The sequence below is a fragment of the Sphaerodactylus townsendi genome, linkage group LG01, assembly GCF_021028975.2.
Source record: "Sphaerodactylus townsendi isolate TG3544 linkage group LG01, MPM_Stown_v2.3, whole genome shotgun sequence".
In the NCBI taxonomy this organism is placed as follows: domain Eukaryota; kingdom Metazoa; phylum Chordata; class Lepidosauria; order Squamata; family Sphaerodactylidae; genus Sphaerodactylus; species Sphaerodactylus townsendi.
In genome coordinates this window covers 149849833-149871629 of record NC_059425.1, presented here as the reverse complement: position 1 = coordinate 149871629, position 21797 = coordinate 149849833, and the positions used below count along the sequence as shown (strand labels likewise).

General features: G+C 42.9%; 1 protein-coding gene across 1 annotated transcript; it reads right to left on the bottom strand.

The window, feature by feature from the left end:
• Positions 1-318: 318 nt before the first annotated feature.
• Positions 319-17877, bottom strand: GCM1 (glial cells missing transcription factor 1). Its single transcript, XM_048505903.1, has 5 exons — positions 17776-17877; positions 12340-12592; positions 7136-7248; positions 3963-4091; positions 319-1062 (listed from the first exon to the last, which is right to left on the bottom strand). Exons 1-5 carry the CDS (start codon positions 17875-17877, stop codon positions 319-321), a joined length of 1341 nt encoding a protein of 446 aa, XP_048361860.1.
• Between the last annotated feature and the right edge of the window lie 3920 nt (positions 17878-21797).

Sequence of the window (21797 nt, the reverse complement as noted above, 5' to 3'; positions counted from 1 at the left end):
ATCTAGTGGTAGCCAGGAGTAAAACAGAACAATGAAATTTTAATATAAAAGAACATCTACTCAAAAGTCCTTCTGCTGCCAATGTATGTAGAATGGCAAGCAGGTGTCAGTTGCTCTTAATCATCTGTCATCCATGTTCAGCTACATTACCTGAGGAGACTTACATAATAGAGTGGAGCCTGTGGGGCTAAAGTACAGCAACATCAGCAATACTATCAGCAGCACCATTTACACCACCACTCCCTGTGGCTGTTATTAGTCAAAGTGCAGGTAACAGGGAATCTGCCTCATTGCTGGGAAGAAGACCATAAAATGGTGTCACCGTAAAGGGAAGAGGCTAAAAAACACCTCGTTGTTGCAGTGATCCAGGTTCATATATTTCCTGTCATCATCAGTCTGCCATTCATTTCCTTTCATGGGCAAGGCATTCTGGTAATAATGATAGGCACTGTCTGCAATGAGGTAAGGGTCTTCTGGAGAAAGCTGGCAGAAGGAGGAAGGGATGTTGCTGTTGCTATAATTCAGGTGTGGTTTTCCTTCATATGTGTCTTCTCCAAATATATTTGCATTAGACTTGAATGGGTGGTAGCCAACCTTCAGTATAGGGGGGATTTCAGGAGGATGCGAGATGCCAAAATCATTGGCATTTAGGGAACCTAATGTTTCACAGTGCAGATCTGCCAGAAAGGTAGTCATGTCGTCATGATGTTTGTCTGCCAGCAGGTTTCTGCCTAGCTCCATGTTTTTGTTCCAGCCTTGTTGCTCCCTGCATTCAGAATAAGCAGGAGCTTCCATTGGGTCTTGGCTGTCATATTCCCTGATTCCAATTTGATGACATTTGTTCAAGCATCCATCACAGTCCATAACCAGACCTTGCTCTATTGGATAGGATGATTTTCCAAAATTGTAGCTTTCAGTGAGTGGTAAACAATTGTCAAGCACTTGCTCTTCAGACATTTTGTCCCTGAAGGGGTCGCTGATGCTCTCCTGTGACAACAATTCTTCCTGTTCAGAAACGATCAGTGGTAAAGTGTCCTGGCTCTGCATCTCACCTGTCAGGGACTTAAGAAAGAAAAAATGTATCATAAGATCATGCAACGAAATTGAAATCCATTTATTTCAGGACTACAGAACTAATCAGTGCTACTGAACCAGAAGCCTGTGGTAATGCAATTGGAGGTACAATTGGAGGAATTCATTGGTTGTCTTGGAGGAATTGGAGGAATTCCTTGGTTGTCTAACTAGTAATACTAACTAGTTGACCTATTGATCCTGATAATAAGCTACACAATGTACCTCAAATTTCCCTGGTGGGTCCCTTAAGGTGGCCAAATCATAAGGGTTCTGAGATATCACAATTAGCACGCTTCCTATCAATCCTAAACTTCCTTGTGCCTTCTGTTGACTCCTATTCTTACTTTTCCAGTAAATTCTACCAATAATACACAGATACAATAATATCTATTTTTACTTTTTTTGCAGTCAAGTCACAAGAGACTTATGATAACCCTGAAGGTCAGGGGTCTCCAACACGATACCTGTTTGGTTCAATGGAACCCACCAATACCTTTCCTGCCCAGTCATAAAGTGTTTAAGGCAAAAGTTGTTCAGAGATGGTTTGCCATTGGCTGCCTGCCTTCATGTCACAACCTTGGAATTCCTTGGTTGTCTAACTAGTAATACTAACTAGTTGACCTATTGATCCTGATAATAAGCTACGTAATGTACCTCAGATTGCCTTGACTGCTGAAGGTATTTGGGGTGGTGGCAGTTAATAGAGACTGTTGCTGACTTTTAAAGTTTGATATTCACTTTTTGGGTACTGGTTCTGGGTTGCCAACTTCTACATGGCTTCTTTAGAGGGTTGACTCTATGGTACTTCTCCCAAAACCTCACTCTTCTCAGTTTCTACCCCCAAATCTGTAGGAATTTCCCAATCCAGTTGACAACCATAGCCATTTTCTACAAGTTTCTCATTTTCTACAAGTGTCTCAAGTGCGTGTAGGTAAAACTCTTGGGTCTCTGACTGGCATATCCTTCCTAATAACAACCCTGTGAGATCCATTAGACTTGGAAACATTATGAGTCGCCAAGACCACCCAGTATGTGAGCTTTAGAGAGGTGCTGAAACTGGAGCCCAAGGTTTGCTAGTCCTAGTCCTATGTTCTGGCCTCAACCTTACTCTGGTTTTCAGTGCTGAGTACTGAAACAAGGGAACACAGAAGAAATGCCTAGCATCTCTCTTTGGGTGTGTCACTATGAGTTTGTTTGAAATATTTCAGTTATTGGATTGCAATTGTAAAGAGTTAACCCCACCCCCCCATAACACCTCCTCATTGTGTCAGTATTAAAAGACTAATTATCTTTTTCTTTTTTTGTATACTTCTATAATGGTGGTAAATTACTGTTTGTAGAAATCAGGCACAGCACAGGATTATTCTTGTATACAGAGACTTTTTGTGTGTAGACATTCCTTTGATGGTGCATTCTTTAGAACTCCTCCCAGTTAAAGAGCAAGGTGATGCCTCAGGGGAAATGTTGAAAAACCATCTAATTATAGCCCGTTCTATTTTTAGACCATAAAATATATTTGAGAAGGTCGTCATTGGGTTGGGGTGTCTTTCTGCATTTGAAAAAAAAATGCTTTTCATTTGAGATCAGAATTCTCACTGATTGCAAGGAGTGGCTGTCAGGAGAAGCAGTGGTCCCAACCTAGCAAAAGTTCACTTAAGTCCAGTTGAAAACAGGCATTTAATTTTGGGTAAATAGAACACGTTCAATTTCAATCACTGCAAAGCAGTGGGAGAAAATGTAAAACCTGCTCGTTGTATATCTTCTATCAATGCTTTTGCTAGACAAAAGTTTTGCTTTCCTTTTTCTCCACTGTTATGCCCAGTTGCAGTATAGTGGAAGAATGAGGCTGCAGCAGCCAGGAAGAAACCCATAGTTAGTCAGATGGGGCCCACAGCCTCCATGTTGCCAATCTTTGTGCAAAAAACAAGAACTATGAAACAATCATGAAATCAATGGCTTGGATCCTGCCTACCATTTCCATAGACAGAAGGATTCCTGATGCAGGAGTGCTGTCTCCTTCCCTCACCCCTTCTGCTGATGTAGCTCCAAATGCCCCCAATGCAGAAATTTTAGGCTGGATCCAGTCCAGTAAGTATACTGATGCTAAGAGCCAGAACATTCTGGATATATAAAAGCCAGTATCCAACATCCTGCTCCATTCACACCATTCCATAACACTCTAGTCTAGCGTGACGGAGAAATGACATCATATCATGGGATGAGCCGATACAGGCCATGGTGAGATTCAGCAGGTTCGTACCACTTCGGCAGAACTGGTTGTTAGAATGGTGCTTGTAAACAACCAGCTGTTAAATTATTTGAATCTCATCACCGGTTGTTAAATTGGGTTGCTGTGTGGTATTTGAATCCCACCACCGGTTGTTAAATTGGGGTGCTGTGTGGTTTCTGGGCTGTATGGCCGTGTTCTAGCAGCATTCTCTCCTGACGTTTCGCCTGCATCTGTGGCTGGCATCTTCAGAAAATCCGAACCAGAATTCAGGCAAAATGTCAGGAGAGAATGCTGCTAGAGCACGGCCATACAGCCCAGAAACCACACAGCACGCCAGTGATTCCGGCCGTGAAAGCCTTCGACAATAGGTTGTTAAATTATTTGAATCCCACCATTGGATACAGGGGTAACCTGGATAAATGGCTGGGGCAGCAGAGCCAGGGCAGGGTTAGGGCTCCAAAATTCAGTCTTTTGCTTTTTCTTATTTAGGTGTCTGGTTGCCATTCACTCCAATAGGGCCTTTTTTCTCCATTTGGGAAAACATTGGTGCAGCAGGGGCCCGTCTAGCCTTCACTGGCAGAGAACCCATAAATGCTAGGGTTCCTTGCAATTTGAAAGCCTCCTGCCCTACTAGTCTATACTGTACAACAGAGGTTACCTCAATATCCCTGCTCCGTTTAAGTTTCGGGGATGCGGATAGAACAATTGTGCGTGCTTTTTGTATTGATCTTCTTGCTTCTGCTTCTAGCTTTGTTTCTGGCCTTGGGTGATTGTGAGTACCCTTAGACTTTGAGAACAAACAGGGAAAAAGAAACATAAAATCAAAAGACAGCTGTTAACATAATGCTCACTGTTTAATCCTATTAAAAAATCGAAAGGAATGCACTGGGTGCTTCAGAGGTTACAGCACAAACATCTGTACATCTTGTCTCATAGGGTTGCCAGCTCCAGATTAGGAAATATCAGATTTGGGAGATGGACCCTGAGGAGGGTGGGATTTGGGAAGGGGAGGAACTTCAATGGGGTATAATATCATAGAGTCCATCTTCCACCACAGCTGTTTTCCCCAGGTGAACTGATCTCTGTCAACGGGAGATCAGTTGTAATTGTGGGAGACTTCCAGACTTTCCCAGGAGGCTGGCAACTCTGTTGTCCTAACTTTTGCTGTAAGAACTTGAGGACAGTGTAGACACTTCTTTAATAGTAAGTGAGCTCCCCCTCACTGACTGTTTTTAAGCAATTGCTGGACAAACACTCATCTGGGATGCTCTAGGGCTAGGCTGATCCTGCATTGAACAGGGTGTTGAACTAGATGGCCTGTGTGACTCCTTCCAACTCTTATGACTCAATGATGTTTCATGGAAATCAGTGGTACTTCTGAGTAAACATGCATAGGATTAGGATGTAAATAACAGATTTGATTCTGGCAATATGTAGCCCAATCCAAAGGGGGTGGGGTGCACAGAAGCTGGGAACAGAGTTGCTGCACCACCTCCAAAGAGGCATTTGGCAGCACAGGCAGCAGAAAACAAAAGGAAACCCCCGCTGGCTGCCAAAACCCCATTCAGGGCAAAAGCCCCATTTGGGTGGCAGACATCTTTGCCAGGAAAAGGGGCATTCCCAGGCCTAAAGAATTTAGGAAGCTGATTGAAATCATCTCACCCTGGGAACGCCCGTGAAACACCCCATCCACGACACCACGGCCTCCTGCAGTGGAGGACGGCTGCCACAGGGGTGAATTTCCGCATCCACATGCTGCGGAGCCACCACAGTGCTCCACAGTGCCTCTTTGTCAGCATCCATACCCATTTGGGTGGTGCAAGTGGCAGTGACGTTGGTCCCCCCCCCCTTTGCATTGGGATGCCCCTTCCCCTTTGGATTGCACTGATGTTTCTTCAAGGATACATTTGTCTAAATAATATTCCTAAACACAAATTGGTTTGTTTGGTTGCATTATTTATAGTCCACTTCTCTCACTGGGCCTCAAGGTGGATTATGTAAAGCGAGTCAATGCAATTGACAGGATGGGGCATCTAGTAGCCAGTGAAATAGGATTTGGGTTGTAGAGGCAACCAGAAATCTTAAAAAAAAAAGAATTGAAGCAAAGCATGACATATTGAATTATGCAAATGTTACATGTCAGAATCCAAATTACAGCAAGCTATGCATAGTAGTAGAGACCACAGTGCCTAATGATTTGTCCAGTAGCTTTATGAATAACTTTGTACAGTGCTACACTGTAGCCTGCATAAAAATGCTCTCTTTAATCATTCAGTTTTGCATAATTTATAAAAAGCCAGGAGAACAGGAGCTTTCCAGACCTCCTAAGACAGACCATTCCACAAAGGGAGAAGGCGTGTGTACAGGCAGTTCTTGATTTTGCTGGTTTGCACCTGCAGAAGGCCCTGCGCCCTGCTCAGAGGAGCAAATCTGTCATGGTAAAGCAGAAGGAAGAAAAAGTCTTGCAGGTATCAGGGTCCAAAGCCAAGAATGGATTTGTATGTGATCACCAATGCTTTAAATTGGGCCTGGAAACTGATGTGCAGCCAGTGGAGTAGCTGCAGAATGGGAGTAACATACATGCTTCATCTAGCTCCAGATAATAGCTGAGCTGTGGCATTCTATGCCAAATGGAATTAATTTCTGAATTGATTTTGAGGGAAGCCCAATACGTGGGGCTTTACAATAGTCTACTCTGGATGTCACCATGGCAGCCAAGCAGCCAGATCAGCTGTATCAAGTAGTTAAGGGGCCATTTTTCAGGCTAGGCTGAATTGGAAGAAAGCCTTTTTCACAACTGCCTTAACTTGCTTGTTCAGCAATAGTATTGGGTCCAAGGCTCTTTACTGAGATGGTAAGCACTAGCTGAATCTCATCAAAAGTGGGCAGCATGATGTCCATTAAGACCGCCACCTTCCCAACCAGCATTACTTCTGTCTTGCCAGAATTTAGTTTCCATTTCTTCACTCTTAACCATATAACCATATAACCTCAGCATCTAAGATTGAAGAGTGTGTGTGTAGGTGTGTGTGTGGGGTGGGGGGTGGGAAACGTTAGGACTGCACCCTGTGGAACCCTACAGGATAGGTTCCACGCAGATGATAAATGGTATCCAAAGGCAATTCTTTGAGTCTGGTCTGTGAGAAATGATTTGAACCAGTTCAGCATACAACTCCTGATTCCTGCTTTTGCCTCCAAGTGTTGCAATAAGATGGTATGGTCCACTGTGTCAAAGGCAGCAGATGATCCAGTATTTGGATGTATAGAGTATTGTTTAAAAAAGGATGATCAGTTACACTCATCAGGACAGAGACATTCATGTCAAGTAAATGGACAAGTGACTTAAAACATGATTATGTGGATGCTTACTCAGAAGTAAATGCTATCTGATTTAATAGGATTTAATCCCAAGAAAGTGTGCAGAGGATTTCACCCTCTGTAATGAAAGAGCACTCAGTGGCTCGTATCTTCTCTCTCCTGTTTGTCTGCTTTTATAACCCCAGCTCACATCTGCTTCCTTTTCTAGTGCTTATTTACTGCGTTCTGAAGCTGTTCGTGGCTAGTAATAGCAGTCATGTACAATTAAAGCTTCTCTGTGTTTGATTCTTCAGATCATTTGGTGTAAGCCAAAACAGACATTCTGAATTAACAAAACCTAGTAGACATCTAATATGATTGGACAAGTTTTGGCTCACTTACCTGAGGTGCCACATACAGTTTCTTACATTCTCATTCAGTCAATGGAAAGGTGCCTGCAGTGCCCACCATAAAAACATAGTCCAGCTATAACAATAGTTTGTCTTTGAACAAATTAAACAATTGTTTACCAACCTGAAAAAATATAAATGGTTCTTCATGTCTCCAAAAGTTGGTTACAGGATACCCACCATGGCCTCGACAGGGAATGAGCTTCAAAGGCCCATTGCAGTTAGGACAGGATTTCCCTGTAATAAGTGCACTGTTAAATATTTCCTCTCAACTGAATTTTATATAAAGATTAATCCTTTCTGTCATTCTGTTGTGCTAACTGTTATGTATGAGGTACAGTACAGTTTATGCAAACACGTATAAAGATGCAGAGAGTGTGGTCATACAAGTACAAATTTATTATGGCTGGACAAAAGAGATTTATATAAACCAAAGCTACCAGTGATGGTTAGTGATTAACCATTTTTCATACTGACTTCAATATGCTTAGAAGTATCATTTAGTGACACTTATATCCAATGATACTTACTTCCAAGTAAGCATGCCTGCAAGTAGTGCTGCAACTGTGATCTTATGTATATTGACTGAGATCCAGTGTGTACGCATAGAACACTTTTAGGTATGTTTAGCAGTAGATGAGGAGGAGGAAGATTTCCTGATTTTCAAAACTGTCATCAGAGCACGTCATCAGAGTGGGCCCGAGGCAGAGCCTATAAAAGGCTCTGCCTCGTGGTCCAGGGTCCACTCTGCCGCAGGACGTCAAGGGATTTTCCCACCTACCCAATCCCTGTATTTACGGGAATGTTCAGTTACATTTTATTGTCATAGTAGTTTGCAGGTTGCGCATGGGGGGTGATCCGCTGGCAAGGGGAGCTGTGGAGTTCCCCTGTTTATTACACCTCTTTAAGAGGCAGGGGTGGAGCAAGCCCACGGTTGGAATGCCCCGCAGGGGGCTAAGGAGCTTGCGCCCCTAGCGGGGGATGGAGAGGGGGCTCCAGTCATGGGCACTTTGCCGGTCTGGAATGTCTCACTCCAATCTTCCGCTTGGTTACATTCCTCCAGCAGGCTGGCTGGAGGAACTGGTTATCCTCTGGGGGACAGCACTTGGGCTGCCCAGATGCTGGGATCACCTCCCATGCTGTGCCAATGTGCTTTCCTGTGCTTTCAGTTAATAAATTATTTGGCTATGGCCAGTTTTCTTACCCACACTACATGCCGTGTTTCTCCGAAAATAAGACAGTGTCTTATATTAATTTTTGTTCCCAAGGATGCTCTATGTCTTATTTTCAGGGGATGTCTTATTTTTCCGCTCCACAGCTGCATGCTCTGGTGTTCTGTTCGACGGGCATGCTTCCAAACCAAAACGTCTTACTTTCAGGGGATGTTCTATATTTAGCACTTCAGCAAAACCTCTACTACGTCTTATTCTCAGGGGATATCTTATTTTCGGAGAAACAGGGTATATTGTCTGGCGTATTATTCTGTGAACTAGGTTACCGAACAGGAAGGGCCACACTTCTGCCTGCAAAGCATGGTCAATACACCTAGGAAGACAATGGCAAAGCGCTTTAACTGTTCGCTTGCCTTCAAAGCCCTTTGCTGGGGCCACCATACCTCAGTTGCACTTGTGTCCAAATTTACCAGGTAATGTTGTTTACCTCCATGTTATGAAAAGCTTCAGATGCCTATTTCTACCCATTAAAGCTCTACAACAGTCTTTATGAGCAGTTTGTCAGGAGAAATAGGAGCTGTTGTAAAATGAAGACATAAGAAATGCTTGTGTGACTATAGAAGCATTTCCTATTGGATTTCATACACTACATGGTAGCAAAAGGTATTCAGAATCAACAAGACTTTTTTCTAAATAAAGATTTGGGCATTAGATCAGTGTAAGCAACTGTCTATACAAAATGGAATGCATTATAGAGCAGCAGTGGCGAACCTATGGCATGGGTGCCAGAGGTGGCACTCAGAGCCATCTCTGTGGGCACGTGTGCACAGAGTTCGTCATGTGATAATAGTGTCATTATTTCAGGGAGATTATTAGCATTAAACCTAAGACCTAGTTTTGGGGAAGCAGTGTAGGTAACCCTGTTAAGCGCTGTTAAACCTCACTGATTTTCATGGGAAAAACTAAAGCATGATCCTTTACCTGGGAATAAGCTCAGTTGCTGGCAATGGGGCTTGCCTCTGAGTAAGCCCTCCTAGGGTCATGATTCACCTGTTCAAAGCATTGCACAGTTGCTTCAAAGCAAAGCCACTGACTACCACCAAGCTTACTCACGAGTAACACGCGCCTTGGAGCCAACCGTTTTTTCTATACTAAAACCTCAGCATTCAGGTTAAATTGCCATGTTGGCATTTTGCGATAAATAAGTGGTTTTGGGTTGCAGTTTGGGCACTCGGTCTCGAAAAGGTTCTCCATCACTGTTATAGAGCTTATTTCATTGTAAATTATCTTCTAAACGTGCTTTGCATTACAGTTCACAGGCTGTCAATTGTTTAATTTTATTTTTTTATTTCACAATCAGAAATGTTCATGTTCTCAGTAAATCATTATGAGTACAATGAACTTGAAAGGGTTTTGTAGATAAAATGAATTCCTTCGAAAAAGGTTGTAGTGTCAAGCTTCAGAAGTTGCTTCATGTGATTAATATTATTAATATTATCCCTGTTTCATGCAGGGAATTAATTTCTCTTTTGGTATTGTCATACATTTTACAGTCTCATTTCAGAATTAAAGCAATCAATATCCAACAGAATGTATTATGAGGACATCCTTTTAACAAATATACATACAAACAAAAATGATTAAATCTCTATTCACCCAAAGCTTTAACTCTGTTTTATTGGTTATAATAATGTCATCCATTAGCTTTTCAGATCCAGCCAATGTTTAGGAACAATTCAGATCTGACATCTAAATCAGGGCTGGTTGTGTGCTACAATTCTATTAAAATATTGAATTTGGCACAGCACTTTATAGGGTTAATCCCCACACTGTCCCTACTGAATAAAGTTTTGTTCATGTTCCATCAAATATTAACTTTCTGGATTTTTGAATATTATAACAAAGCTAATAATATATTTTGTTTAAATTCCATTATTGCTCAGCCTTCAGTTTAGAGTTTAGCCTGAGCACTTTCTGTTAAATAGTTTAATGGTTAATTTTAATTACAGTATTTAAGTTAAAGAGTAGGTGGTTTGCTTCAATTTTCTATTTTTTCTATTGCTGTTAAAATATCACTCTGAATATGCTTGTTTTGTTATTTTGATGCTATTGCAGAAACATTGGTGCCTTAGCTAAAATGCTTCATAAATCAGCAGTTTGTGCAGAGGGAGAATTCCTTGCAGAAATTAATGTAATTAAGTTCATCTACATTGTTTGGACATGCAAGCTGAATAGGCAGCATGGACACATGCTGAATAGGCAGCATGGACACATGGACACATCCATTCCATGTTTCATGAAGATATTTGGATTCAGGCAAACATCTGTGAGACAGCCGCACCAATTCTACACAAAACCCAAGCCAATAGAATCTTCCCACCACCCTTAGTTGGGGGAGGAAGTTGGCCACAGAGAAAAATAACATCCTTCTGGGTACCATATGGGCTGTGCCCCATTTAAAGTACTACTTGGAGTGAGTAACATAAGCTTTGGAGTGAATCCATCTCAATGATTGTGCCTGAATTTTTACTGCAAGTTGATGCACAGACTGCTTTTTAATAGCATTTTATTGATTTTTATTGTTTTAATCCATATCAATTATATTTAAAATAAATTTCTGTTGTACCATACTGGCCTTTTATTGATTTTATTGTGTTGTAAACCTCCTTGGTTGCTTTCAGTCTAAACACTAATATAAGTAGTCCCATTAATTTAATTGGGACTTACTTTCAAGTTGTACTTTCAAGCTGGATTTTATATACTCTTAGCTAGTACGTTCCATTTAAATCAGTGGGACTTACCTAGGGTGACCATCCGTCCCGATTTTCACGGGACACTCACGCTTTTGCGTAGAGTGTCCCGCGTCCCGCTGGGCTTATGCCATTGTCCGATTACGGACAATAAGCCCCACAGCAGCATCAGGTTTTGCGGCGCCCCCCAGTCAGGAAACAGGGAAGCTCTTGGTGAAGCACCCGCGCTGCCGTGAGCGGCTCCTGGGGCTCTGTTTCTGACCGGGGAGCCGCCGCCAGTGCCTTTTGCTCCTGCGGCCTTTTGCTCCTGCGGCCACACGGGCGGGCTTCTGAGGCTTGCCGTTTGCCGCCTTGTCACAGGGCGGCAAACGGCAAACCGTAGAAGCCCGTGCACTCCTGCGGCCGCGCACGCTGGCTTCTGAGGCTTGCCGTTTGCTGCCCTGTCACAGGGCGGCAAATGGCAAGCTGCAAAAACCCGCGTGCTTCTGCAGCTGCGTGCACGCACATGGCCGCTTCCCCGTCCCAGGCCGGAAAGGTGACCATCTGGTCACCTTAGACTTACCCAGTTCTTAGACTCAGTCCATATGTACTTACTTGGGAATAAGCATGATGGAACTTAATGGGACATATGATCAGTGGTGGGATCCAAAAATTTTAGTAACAGGTTCCCATGGTGGTGGGATTCAAACTGTGGCATAGCGCCAATGGGGCTGGGCGGGGCACGACGGGGGCGTGACCGGGCATTCCTGGACGGGGCTGTGGCAAGGACGCAGCCGCTGCATCGGTCCTTGGGTGGGAAACGAATGCACGCAGGCGCAGGCTGCCATGCACGCTGGTACACCTCCTGCTAGACTGCTTCAAGTTCTGCGCTCTACTGCTGAGAGAAGGGACGGAACTAAGGCAAAAATCACGTGGCAAAATCACCAATTAGTAACCCCCTCTTGGCACACACAAATAATTAGTAACCTACTCTCGGGAACCTGTGAGAACCTGCTGGATCCCACCTCTGCATTTGATTTGGTATGCATGGACAAGATCAGGCTGACATACTGCAGTATGCGGCCTATCAATTGGCTCTACTATTTATTCATTGAGTACATTTTTATCACGCCCTTATTCCAAGGAGCTCAGGGTTATATATGTTGTTCTCACTTTATTTTTGCAGCAATATATCTGGCCCAAGGTAACCCAGCAAGTGCCATTGCAGAGTGCAGAGCTTGAACCCAAGTCTCCCCCATTCTAATCTGACACTACAATCCCTGCACCTTGCTGCCAGAAAGCAACAAAGAATGAAACTCTATTGGTCCCAAGTGGGATTGACTTGCCTTCTAAATGCTTTCTGGGTCTTCTATGGAATCCCATTAGCAAGGTAAGGGATGTGGGCCTCTTCCTAGAGCGGTACTTACTTTGCTGTTTTTGCCTGGCTTTATCACATATGGCTGGTCTCAGATACATTTTCCTCCCGTTGGGGGTTGAGCAATCATTGCTGCAGACAACCACTCCAAGACAGGACTTCTTTAAGATGCGCGAGTTATGGTTGTTGGTGTTCCTCATGGCCCAGCTGCTCAGGTGCCGTTGAGCGTTTTTATCATTGCTGCTATAGACGCATTTTACGTAAGAATCTGGCCATTCTTGAAAGCAGTCAACTTGTTTCATATCCTGCAAAGGAATCCCAAAAATGTTCTGTTTTAAACAGAGGCAAACTGAATATTGTTTCAAAGGCAATCAGTGAAGTCTGCTACATGAAAAAATACAAACTTATTAACTAATCTAAGTATGGATGATGGAACAAGACCTGAATCCTGTCTACTTTGATTTTACAGTGTAGCTGTTTTTTAAAAAATAACTTATTGCGTAATCATTTTAGTGAAAGATACTGGGAATGGAACCTGGAATATTATGTATGCAATGCAGGTGCTCTGTCACTAAACCACAGCTTTCCGCCTATCTGCTTGTGTGAATAATGCAGAGGGCATCTTTGCATTCATCAGAGACCAATGACCAGAGCCTATGGGCTGTGAGATAGGTGGAAACCGGAAAACTCAACATTTTGCTAAGAAAGGTGGAAACCGGAAAGCTCAACATTTTGCTAAGAAAGGTGCAGCCCATGGAACTGAGGGGCAAGTAGAAGCCTCTCTAGGAATATAGGATATCTCACTTTAACTTTTTGCTTGACTAGCACAGTAAAACAGCTTTTGTTATGATCTCTAGGCTCGCAAAGAGCTAAAATGAAAGAGGCTGGATTCCTGAAATATGTTTTCCTGCTCTGCCTCCTTACACCTGAGGTATTAACCTTCCTGATTGGAGCAGCTACAGCATGTGTGAGCTACGTATTCAGAATTTTTGCCCAGTTCCTACCCTAGGAGAGAGTAATAGAGCAGAGGCCCAGGACAATAAACCCATTCAGAATGGTTTCTTTATTGAGGAAAATATTAGTAAATGTCTCTTCTTCTTTTTTTCCTCTTAATTTCATTTGTTGCTTTGTGCCTCCCTCATGCAAGCATCTACAACTTGAACTTGTGTGTGTTTAGCGGTAAGTAAATCCCCCTAAGTTTACTTAGGTTTCTTTGCAAGCAGCCTTGTAAAACAGTGTAGTCGTAATTTCTGTATTTCTCTGTGCTTTCTTTTTCCTCCTCCCACCCTTTCCTTCCACTGTAATAGGACAGCGTATGCCTCTGGTCCTTCGTTCAGGTCAGAAGAGCTGCCGTGCAGCCAATGCTGACTTAAATGTCAGCACAGTGCTTAATTTCTAAATAGCAAAGGTGCTATGTCTTGAAGTCATATTCTTTGCCATGGAAACCCGCTGCCCTTCTCTGATTGAGAGAGAGAGAGAGAGAAATTTTGTCCAGGCAGTAGCAGTTTCCAGTGTCAGAACTGTGTTCTTCCTGTGATTTTGCTGTGGCATAACAGGCTGATTCTCCCCGAGATATGCCTAACTGCATGCGGCCAAAATCTACCTTCATGATTGAATAAACACGTGGGCATGGCACGCTTCATTCTGTGTTACCATCATTTCCTTGCAGCAATGCAAGCGATTTGCTAAATCCATGTTGGCGGCGTGGAGGGGTATATGACAAACCTAGAGATAGAGCAGTTGACGTGCCCATTTTTAACAACTGAAAGTAGTAATGACATAGTACTTATTTATTCATTTCTAACCCGCCTTGCTTCCCAACATGGACATAGATATAAAGTGGCTTGGCTGTATCTTTCTCCTCCCCTTTATGTCTGTTTCACAACAGAGGTGAGGTAGGTTAGACTGAATGTGAGTGACGGACGCCCAAGGCCCACTGGTGAGCTTCTACGGCAGTGTCAGATTGAAAGCTGGGTCTCCCATTTTGTGCTGTTTGAGAATTAATTGTGTGTGTGAGTGTGTGGGTGGGTGGGTGGGGGGGCAGCACTTTACTTGGATGAAGGTGAAAACATACCTTGAACTGGCCCTGAGAAATTGTTGTTCTGCTTTCATCTCCTGAGATGCACACATTGGACCTAAAAGTAAGTTTTAAACTACCTGATTTACTGGTGTTTCCTATTGTTTTTTTTATTGAGGCGATGATGCTGTGTATTAATTGCTTACATCATTGCCAGGCTCCTGGACCTTTCCATAGATAAAACTGCCTAATTCCTTGTACATCTCCTAGCATCTTCCCTTGAGGCTACGATGTTCCTTCCACAACTATGAGTAAGAAGTAATAACAAGAGCTGCTGTTCATGTTGCATCTCTCAGATCAGAGCAGTGCCACATAAGATGGCACAGGCACATATCAAGACAGCCTTGCTGCTTAGCTGCTGGCTGGAAAGGTTGCAGTGCAATCCTAAACAGAGTTATATTGTTGTTAATTGACTGAAGTCAATGGACTTTTAAAAAGTTAATGCTGTTTAGGACTGCGTTATTGGTTGTGCTTGAGAAGCTGTTGGCTTGAGAAATCCACTGGTGCAGAAACTGCTTAATTCTGCTTCATCTAGCACTGCTTGTATATTAGGATAATCCTGAACTATGCACTTCTTGCTGCGGTGAATGCAGAGGCATTAGTGGGGGAAACAGCATCCACCTGGGGATATTCTCCATGATTTCCGTGGTACCCCCCATGCCTGGCATTTTCTCCTGCCCCACCACTGTAAGTCTTTTTGCCAGATTTTGAATAAGCTAGTTTAACGTATATTGCTATAGTGTGGTGGTGGTAGGCAGGGAGGTCTCGAAATCTACCTCTTCTTTTCCCCATGTAGAATAATCTACTTGGGACTAACATTTATCCAGAAAGGCTGAAGCAAAGCAGATTTGGAAAATACTGGAGCAGGCCAGTTGAAATCATGGAAAGAGAATGATTGAAGGGTAACAGATACTTGGGGAGGGGGGAACCTGCGCTAGTTTGTAAGCCAGTGTAGAGCCAAACACTTGGCCCATGTGGAAGCTGTTAAAGAAATCTCCCAGGGACAATTAGAGTGTAATTAGAGTATAAGTGTTGTCAAGTCACAGCTGACTTAACAGCAATCCCACTAAGGACCTTTCAAGGCAAGAGAGAAGCTGAGGTACTTCGCCATGGCCTCCCTTTGGTCTCCCTTTCATGTACCAACCTGCTTAGCTTCCAAGATCTGATGATATCAGGCTATTCCCTGCCACCTTCCCTCCCAACGGTTGTTTTTTTCTAATGAGAAACTTTTTGTGTTGTCATTATTCTAAAATAGAGAGGAGTGATCTTACATCATCTTCTTGTTCATTCCAACATTTTCAAGTTATTTTCCTATACCTAGGAAAGAAACTAAGCAGAATTTCCTTTTGAAAAATCTGTTGCCCAATTTTTCAAACTGCTTTGGAGCTTAGGCAAATAGTTCTTGTTATGTATGGGGCAACTACTGAACAAGAAACACCAAACTGTGTGTGCATATGCACACGTCTACTGGATTGTGACCACTGTAGTTCAGCTAGTGGTTAGCTGACAAGTGAGACAATCGAACCACTAATTGGCATTGTGAAAATGTGTGGTTTTTCATTTAAAGCTATTCAAATGAACAAACCTGAAGAAATCATTCTTTCCTTTGTGAGTTTATAAAGTGCTGTAACTATCAAGATATATTGCCATAAATCTGAAATTTTTGCATGCAATCACAGTATATCTTCAGAGGTGAAGGACTGGATTCAAGGCTTCCAACATCCACAAATAGAGCAAGAAAGCAGGAAAGGGCTTTCATAATTTCCTCTAGAGCCCACTGTGTCCCTCCATCTCTTATGAGGTTTGGGGTCCCTCCAGAGCAATATGCCATGTGACAGGTTGGTGGTGAGAAGGAATAACTGGCCAAAATTACCAGTACTGAAATTTTATATAGCTAATTTTCCTTCTTTCTGCTAATACATGGTCAGGCTACATGGAAACGCGCATGACTCGCTGGACACTAGGTTTATCCCTCCTCAACAACATCACCAACGACAAGGTCCGAAAACAATTTGGCATTGTGCCCACTGAGACAAAAATGAGAGAGAGGCGCCTGTGCTGGTTCTACCATGTCTGACGAGCAACCCCAGACACTGTCGCCAGCATCGCCGATCACATTGAGGTTACTGGTTGGCAGCTACGCCGATGGCCAAAGCAACGATGGCAAGATACCATCAATGCGGATCTGAAAATTACAAGCCTGCAACCAGACATCTCACTCTATCAAGAGAAGTGGTTTTAAAAAACCCGAGCAGCGAACCCTGCATTAGTGGGACAACGCTAGGAAGAAGAATTTTCCTTCTTTCTGCATCTCTTTTTACTACATGACATATTATTCTCAGGGGTCCCCCAACTCTGACCAGCAACTCTTTGGGAGTGCAGGAGGGGGGTTGTCAGGAGAAAGTTCTTTGTGTATCTATGTTGTTTGTGGGAGCTTCAGATTTAACACAAACACTTGGCTTCCACATTGGATTTATCAATTTCCTTTTTGTCCTGGTTTTCTTATATCATGAAGCTCAAGGTGATGTCCATGTGGTTCCCAAAGGGTCACCCTCTTGAACTACTGATCAGACTCAGGCCTGCTTAGCTTCACCCTGCTTAGTCCTGTGCCTTTGTGCCTTTGTATCATACCCAAAGCACTCCTGTTCTCTCCCCCCGCCTCCCAATGATATATGAACAAAAGCTAAGTGCAAAGCCAGGGCTGACTCAAAACAGATATACAAGGCACAATGCAACATTAAACATGTTTAGATCTCATTGATTTCAGTGGAGAGAAATTAAAAAGATATTTAACTTTCTTTGCTGAAATCAATGGGATTTAGTAACGTTTCGATTTGACTAGATCATGCCCTGACATATTCCTGATTTATTTCTTTTCTTCTGTGGGACATTTATTCCAGCCTCATTGTAAATGATCTCTTCAATTTAAGCTGTTGCAGGAAACTACTGAACAGCTCTTAACCATTTTGAGCAATTCCTGCAAAAATACACGCTAGCCATCAAACCCATTATGTCCAGTTGGAGCCAGTACCAATACAGTATCAGTTCATTTGATTTTTGAACCTCAGCCTGCAAAGTCGAAATGGCACAAACACTCACTAACTACACTTTGCGACCTCAGTGGGATCAGCGGCAAAGCCCCCACTGGCTTCCAACAGCTTTCAGCTGAGCTTTTATGATGTCCTAAGCAACAGGTGTTGGCAATTGGACAGTTCCTCAAGAGAAAGACTTGTGTTGGCTTACATTATGCTATAGAATGCCACGTATGCTGCTGTTGTCACATTCCTGAATTAACAAGTCCAGCAAACACATTGTATTTATTCCCAGAAAGGAGAGAGAATAGAATGTCTCAAAAGAGATGTTAGAAATATTTGCAATTGCTCAAGTAGGCTAAGCGTTCTAGATACATGCCTTAGGAAGCTTGATATCGTTGATGTCCCAGCTGATCAGGTCTCCATTCAGGGAGGCTGAGTCTTCCTGTTTCATGCTCACATCCTTTGCCATTCGCAGCATTTCAGGAACCGTCCCCAAGACTTAGCGAGAGCAAGCTCTGCTGTCACCTCTCAGAGTTGTTGAACAGCCGCTTGTTCGCTAGCAGTTTAGAACCAGGAAGCTTTTTCCCTGCAGCCAAATGATAGGCTGCTCATTAAAGATAAAAATCAGTGTTCTTTTGCTCGAAAAACTTGTTCCATTAAAAGTGTTGCAAGCAGCCAAGATAATGGAAAGTATAGCTCCAAGACAAGCATGTGGTCTTCTGCAGGTTGTATTGGCAGAAAGTTAGGCAAAGACGCTCCTTGTTATAGTAGCTGTGGAGTCTATGCATACTTGGTTAATTGAACTCGCCAACTACGGTAAAGAATAAGTTATATTAATAATGGGCGATTCCGCACGCGAATAAAATAGGTTTGACACAGTTCCCCGAGAAGGGTACTAACCTAGGTCGAAGCCATTGTTGTTCCCCACTGCAACCAGCTTGATCCCAGCTTAGAGGGCGAAATCATCCTGTGCCTCTTCGCCGCTCCGTTCCGATTGGCTACTGTTCTACGGCCATGTTCCGTCTATCCCCACACACGTTATTAAAAAACTGCCACAGGAATGGAGGGATGAAGGTGGCGTTTTTTGATTGGCCAGCTGTACGCATGCCCGAAACACTCAGCTGTGATTGGCTGAATGGGGGACTCCTGGCACCAGAGATTCCGCACTTTACTGGAATCGAGCTGAGTTCGAGAGTGGTTCCCTTGAAAAAGTAGTAGTTCCCAACTGTAGTCAGAAATTTGACCATTACACGGGGCAAAGCTGGTACAAAACCACGTTGATCCCAGTGGTTGTGCGGAGCACTTAGGTCGAACGCAGCTCGAACTTAGGTCAATAACGCAAGTTTCCTTATTTATTTAGATATCTTTAAACTTTTCTCCTCAGTAGGGGCCCAAAGCACCTGACAACATTGTCATTCTCTCTTTCATTTTATCATATCAACAACATCCTTGAGAATTAGGTTAGGCTGAGAGAGAGTGACTAACTCAGGGTTACCAGCAAGTGGGGAGATCAACCTGGGACTCCTAGGTCCTATTTTGACATTCTAACCACTATGGTGTGCTACACCATGGTGGTTCAGTTGAAGTTAAAATAACCCAGAATGCTATTATGTGTTCACTTATTTCCTTGCTGCTTATATATAGTTGGCTGAATCCTACAACTCTGTTGTATCTTTAGTGGATTGTATCTTTGCAGTGGATCTTTCCTCTGGCATATTGAGGAGCCTTGCAGTGGCAGAATAGGTCTCTTCTGCTGTCTCTTCTGCTGAGGTTCCTTTATGGGTAGAACAATCATAAGATATAATATGGAAGGTTTAAATTCTGGCCTGCTAAAGGTACAACTAAGGATGCAATCCTAAGATCACCTACTTGAGCATAAGTACCACAGAATTAATTGGACTTGCTTCCAAGTAAACATGCACAGGATTGTGCTATTTGTCTCATTGAAACCAACAGGTGGGCAGCCCCATCCAGATGTGGCTATGCAGCCCTTCACCCCACCATTTCTGAGGGGACTTTCCGGTGGGGTGCGGAGGCAAAAAGCACAAAAAAGCCTCCCTGCTGCTGGAAAACTCCAGTTGAGCTTAATGGACTGACACCACCAAAAATCCCTGGGTGCCAATGTAGTAGCAGTAGTGGCTGAATGGAAGATGTCAGCTCCTCCTCAGCCATGCCTCTTGACTGCCTCTGCACCACATTTGAGCATTGTGGAGGGCTGCAGCAGCTGCCCACCAGTGGATTGGCCCCTCTGCTGGGCAAGTGCCCCAAGGAGGACATATCTGCTGGTGCTCCCCCCACTTTACTAAATCTCATTGGTCTGAATGGCACGTAGTCGTGATTACTGTAGCCCTTGGTAGACCCTCAAAATGAGGGACAATATGTGTTAGTCAACTGCAAAAGGCCCAACAATTCTTTGCTACTCAAAGTGTTCACCCCTGATCTCATAACTCTGTAAAGTAAAGAATTTTCTCACAGGAGCAAAAAGCTGGGCTCATTTCTCAGAACAATGTGTGGCATTTCAGTTCAAAATTGTAACATTTAAAATGTTGATTTTTGATATTCAGGGCTGTTTTTCTTTTTATCCCTATGGGGATCATTAGAAAAGGAATTGATAATAAAACTGCAAAGATTGTCATGCCCTTATATAAAGCAGTGGTGCTGACTCTACTTGGAGCACGGTGTTCGAAGTTCCTATTTAAGCATCTCAAAAAGCGATATTGAAGAGATAGAAAAAGCGCAGAGAAGGGCAACAAGGATGATTTGAGGAACTGGTTGACCTTCCTTATGAGGAGAGGCTGCAGCGTTTGGGACTCTTTAGTTTGGAGAGGAGACGTCTGAGGGGGGATATGATCGAAGTCTATAAAATTATGCATGGGATAAAAATGTTGACAGAGAGAAATTTTTCTCTCTTTCTCACAATACTAGAACCAGGGGCAGGCTGCCAATGAAAATGCTGGGGGGAAGAATTAGGACTCATTAAAGGAAATACTTCTTCACAAATCGCAGGAATGGTGTTTGGAATATGCTGCCACAGGAGGTGGTGATGGCCGCTAACCTGGATGAAATTTTTAAAGGGGAAATGGACAGATTTTATGGAGTATAAGTCGATTCATAGCTATCAATCTTGACCCTCTTTGATCTGAGATTGCAAATGCCTTTAACAGACCAGGGAAGCTCAAAGGCAACAGCCGCAGAAGGCCACTGCTTTCACATCCTGTAATGTGGAGTCTCTCAATGGCACTCCAAGAGGGCCACTGCGAGTAGCAGAGAGCTGGACTAGATGGACTTTGGTCTGATCCAGCTGGCTTGTTCTTATGTTCTTCTTATGTTCTTATGATCCTGAAACCATTCCACTGTTAAAACCTAGCAATGCACAATCAGAAAGTGAAAGCAGTATTATTGAACAAATTATTAAGGTCCAATAAATATGGACCTTTCAGACTATTCAGATTAGTACTGAAGTTGCAACCCATTTTACTTTCAGACAAAATGGTACAGTTTATCTGTTAAAACAGAAGTGTTGAATGGAGAACATGTTCAAAATGAATAGGAAAGTTGAATAGGACATTTTTAAAAATTAATTTAATTCTTTTATCTTCTCTACAGCATGAAGCAGCTAACAAAATTAAAACATATACAAACAAAATGCTACTAAAAATAAAAAATAGCTCCAAAATATACAAAATATATTCCAAAAGCCAATTAAGAGACCACATATATCAAGTATCCAATGATTAACTTTACCTCTTACTTACTGGTTAAGGGCAGGATTTGTTTTTTGCTGAGCTGTCCAAGAGTAGATGGTCTACTTCTCTCATATTCTGTACACTTTCATAGAGCCCATACGAAGTACTGGTCATCTGTTTCCTTCCGTCCCACAATCCGATAGCAGAATTGGCTCAACAGCCCATTGTTTAAATTAAGAGTGAGCAAGCCACTCAGTCAACCTATGCTTATAAATAAATCCTTTTATTTTATTTTTTTAAAGGTCTTATCACTTGGTGTTTAAGTATGAGCTGTGTCATGTGCTTGATACACGTAGGCATAAATTGCATTAGTGTAGGTATGCAGGTCTGATTCAACAGAAACCCCTTAAAGACTAACAGGTTTATTGAATCATAAGATTTTTGGAGGGCTGGAATCCACTGAGCCCTGAGTTGGATCACTCAGGTAAGCCCGATCTCATCAGATCTTGGAAACTAAGCAAGGTTGGTGCTAGTCAGTATTTGGATGGATGACCACCAAGGAATACCAGACTTGCTGCAAGGAGGCAAATATGGCAAACCAGCCCTGTTTCTTGCCTACTTGTCTCTACTAGTCTCTTGCCTACTTGATGGCACCAAAAAGTCTATTTTGTTACATGTACAGTAGATGGCACCAGAGATATTCTTTTCCTTC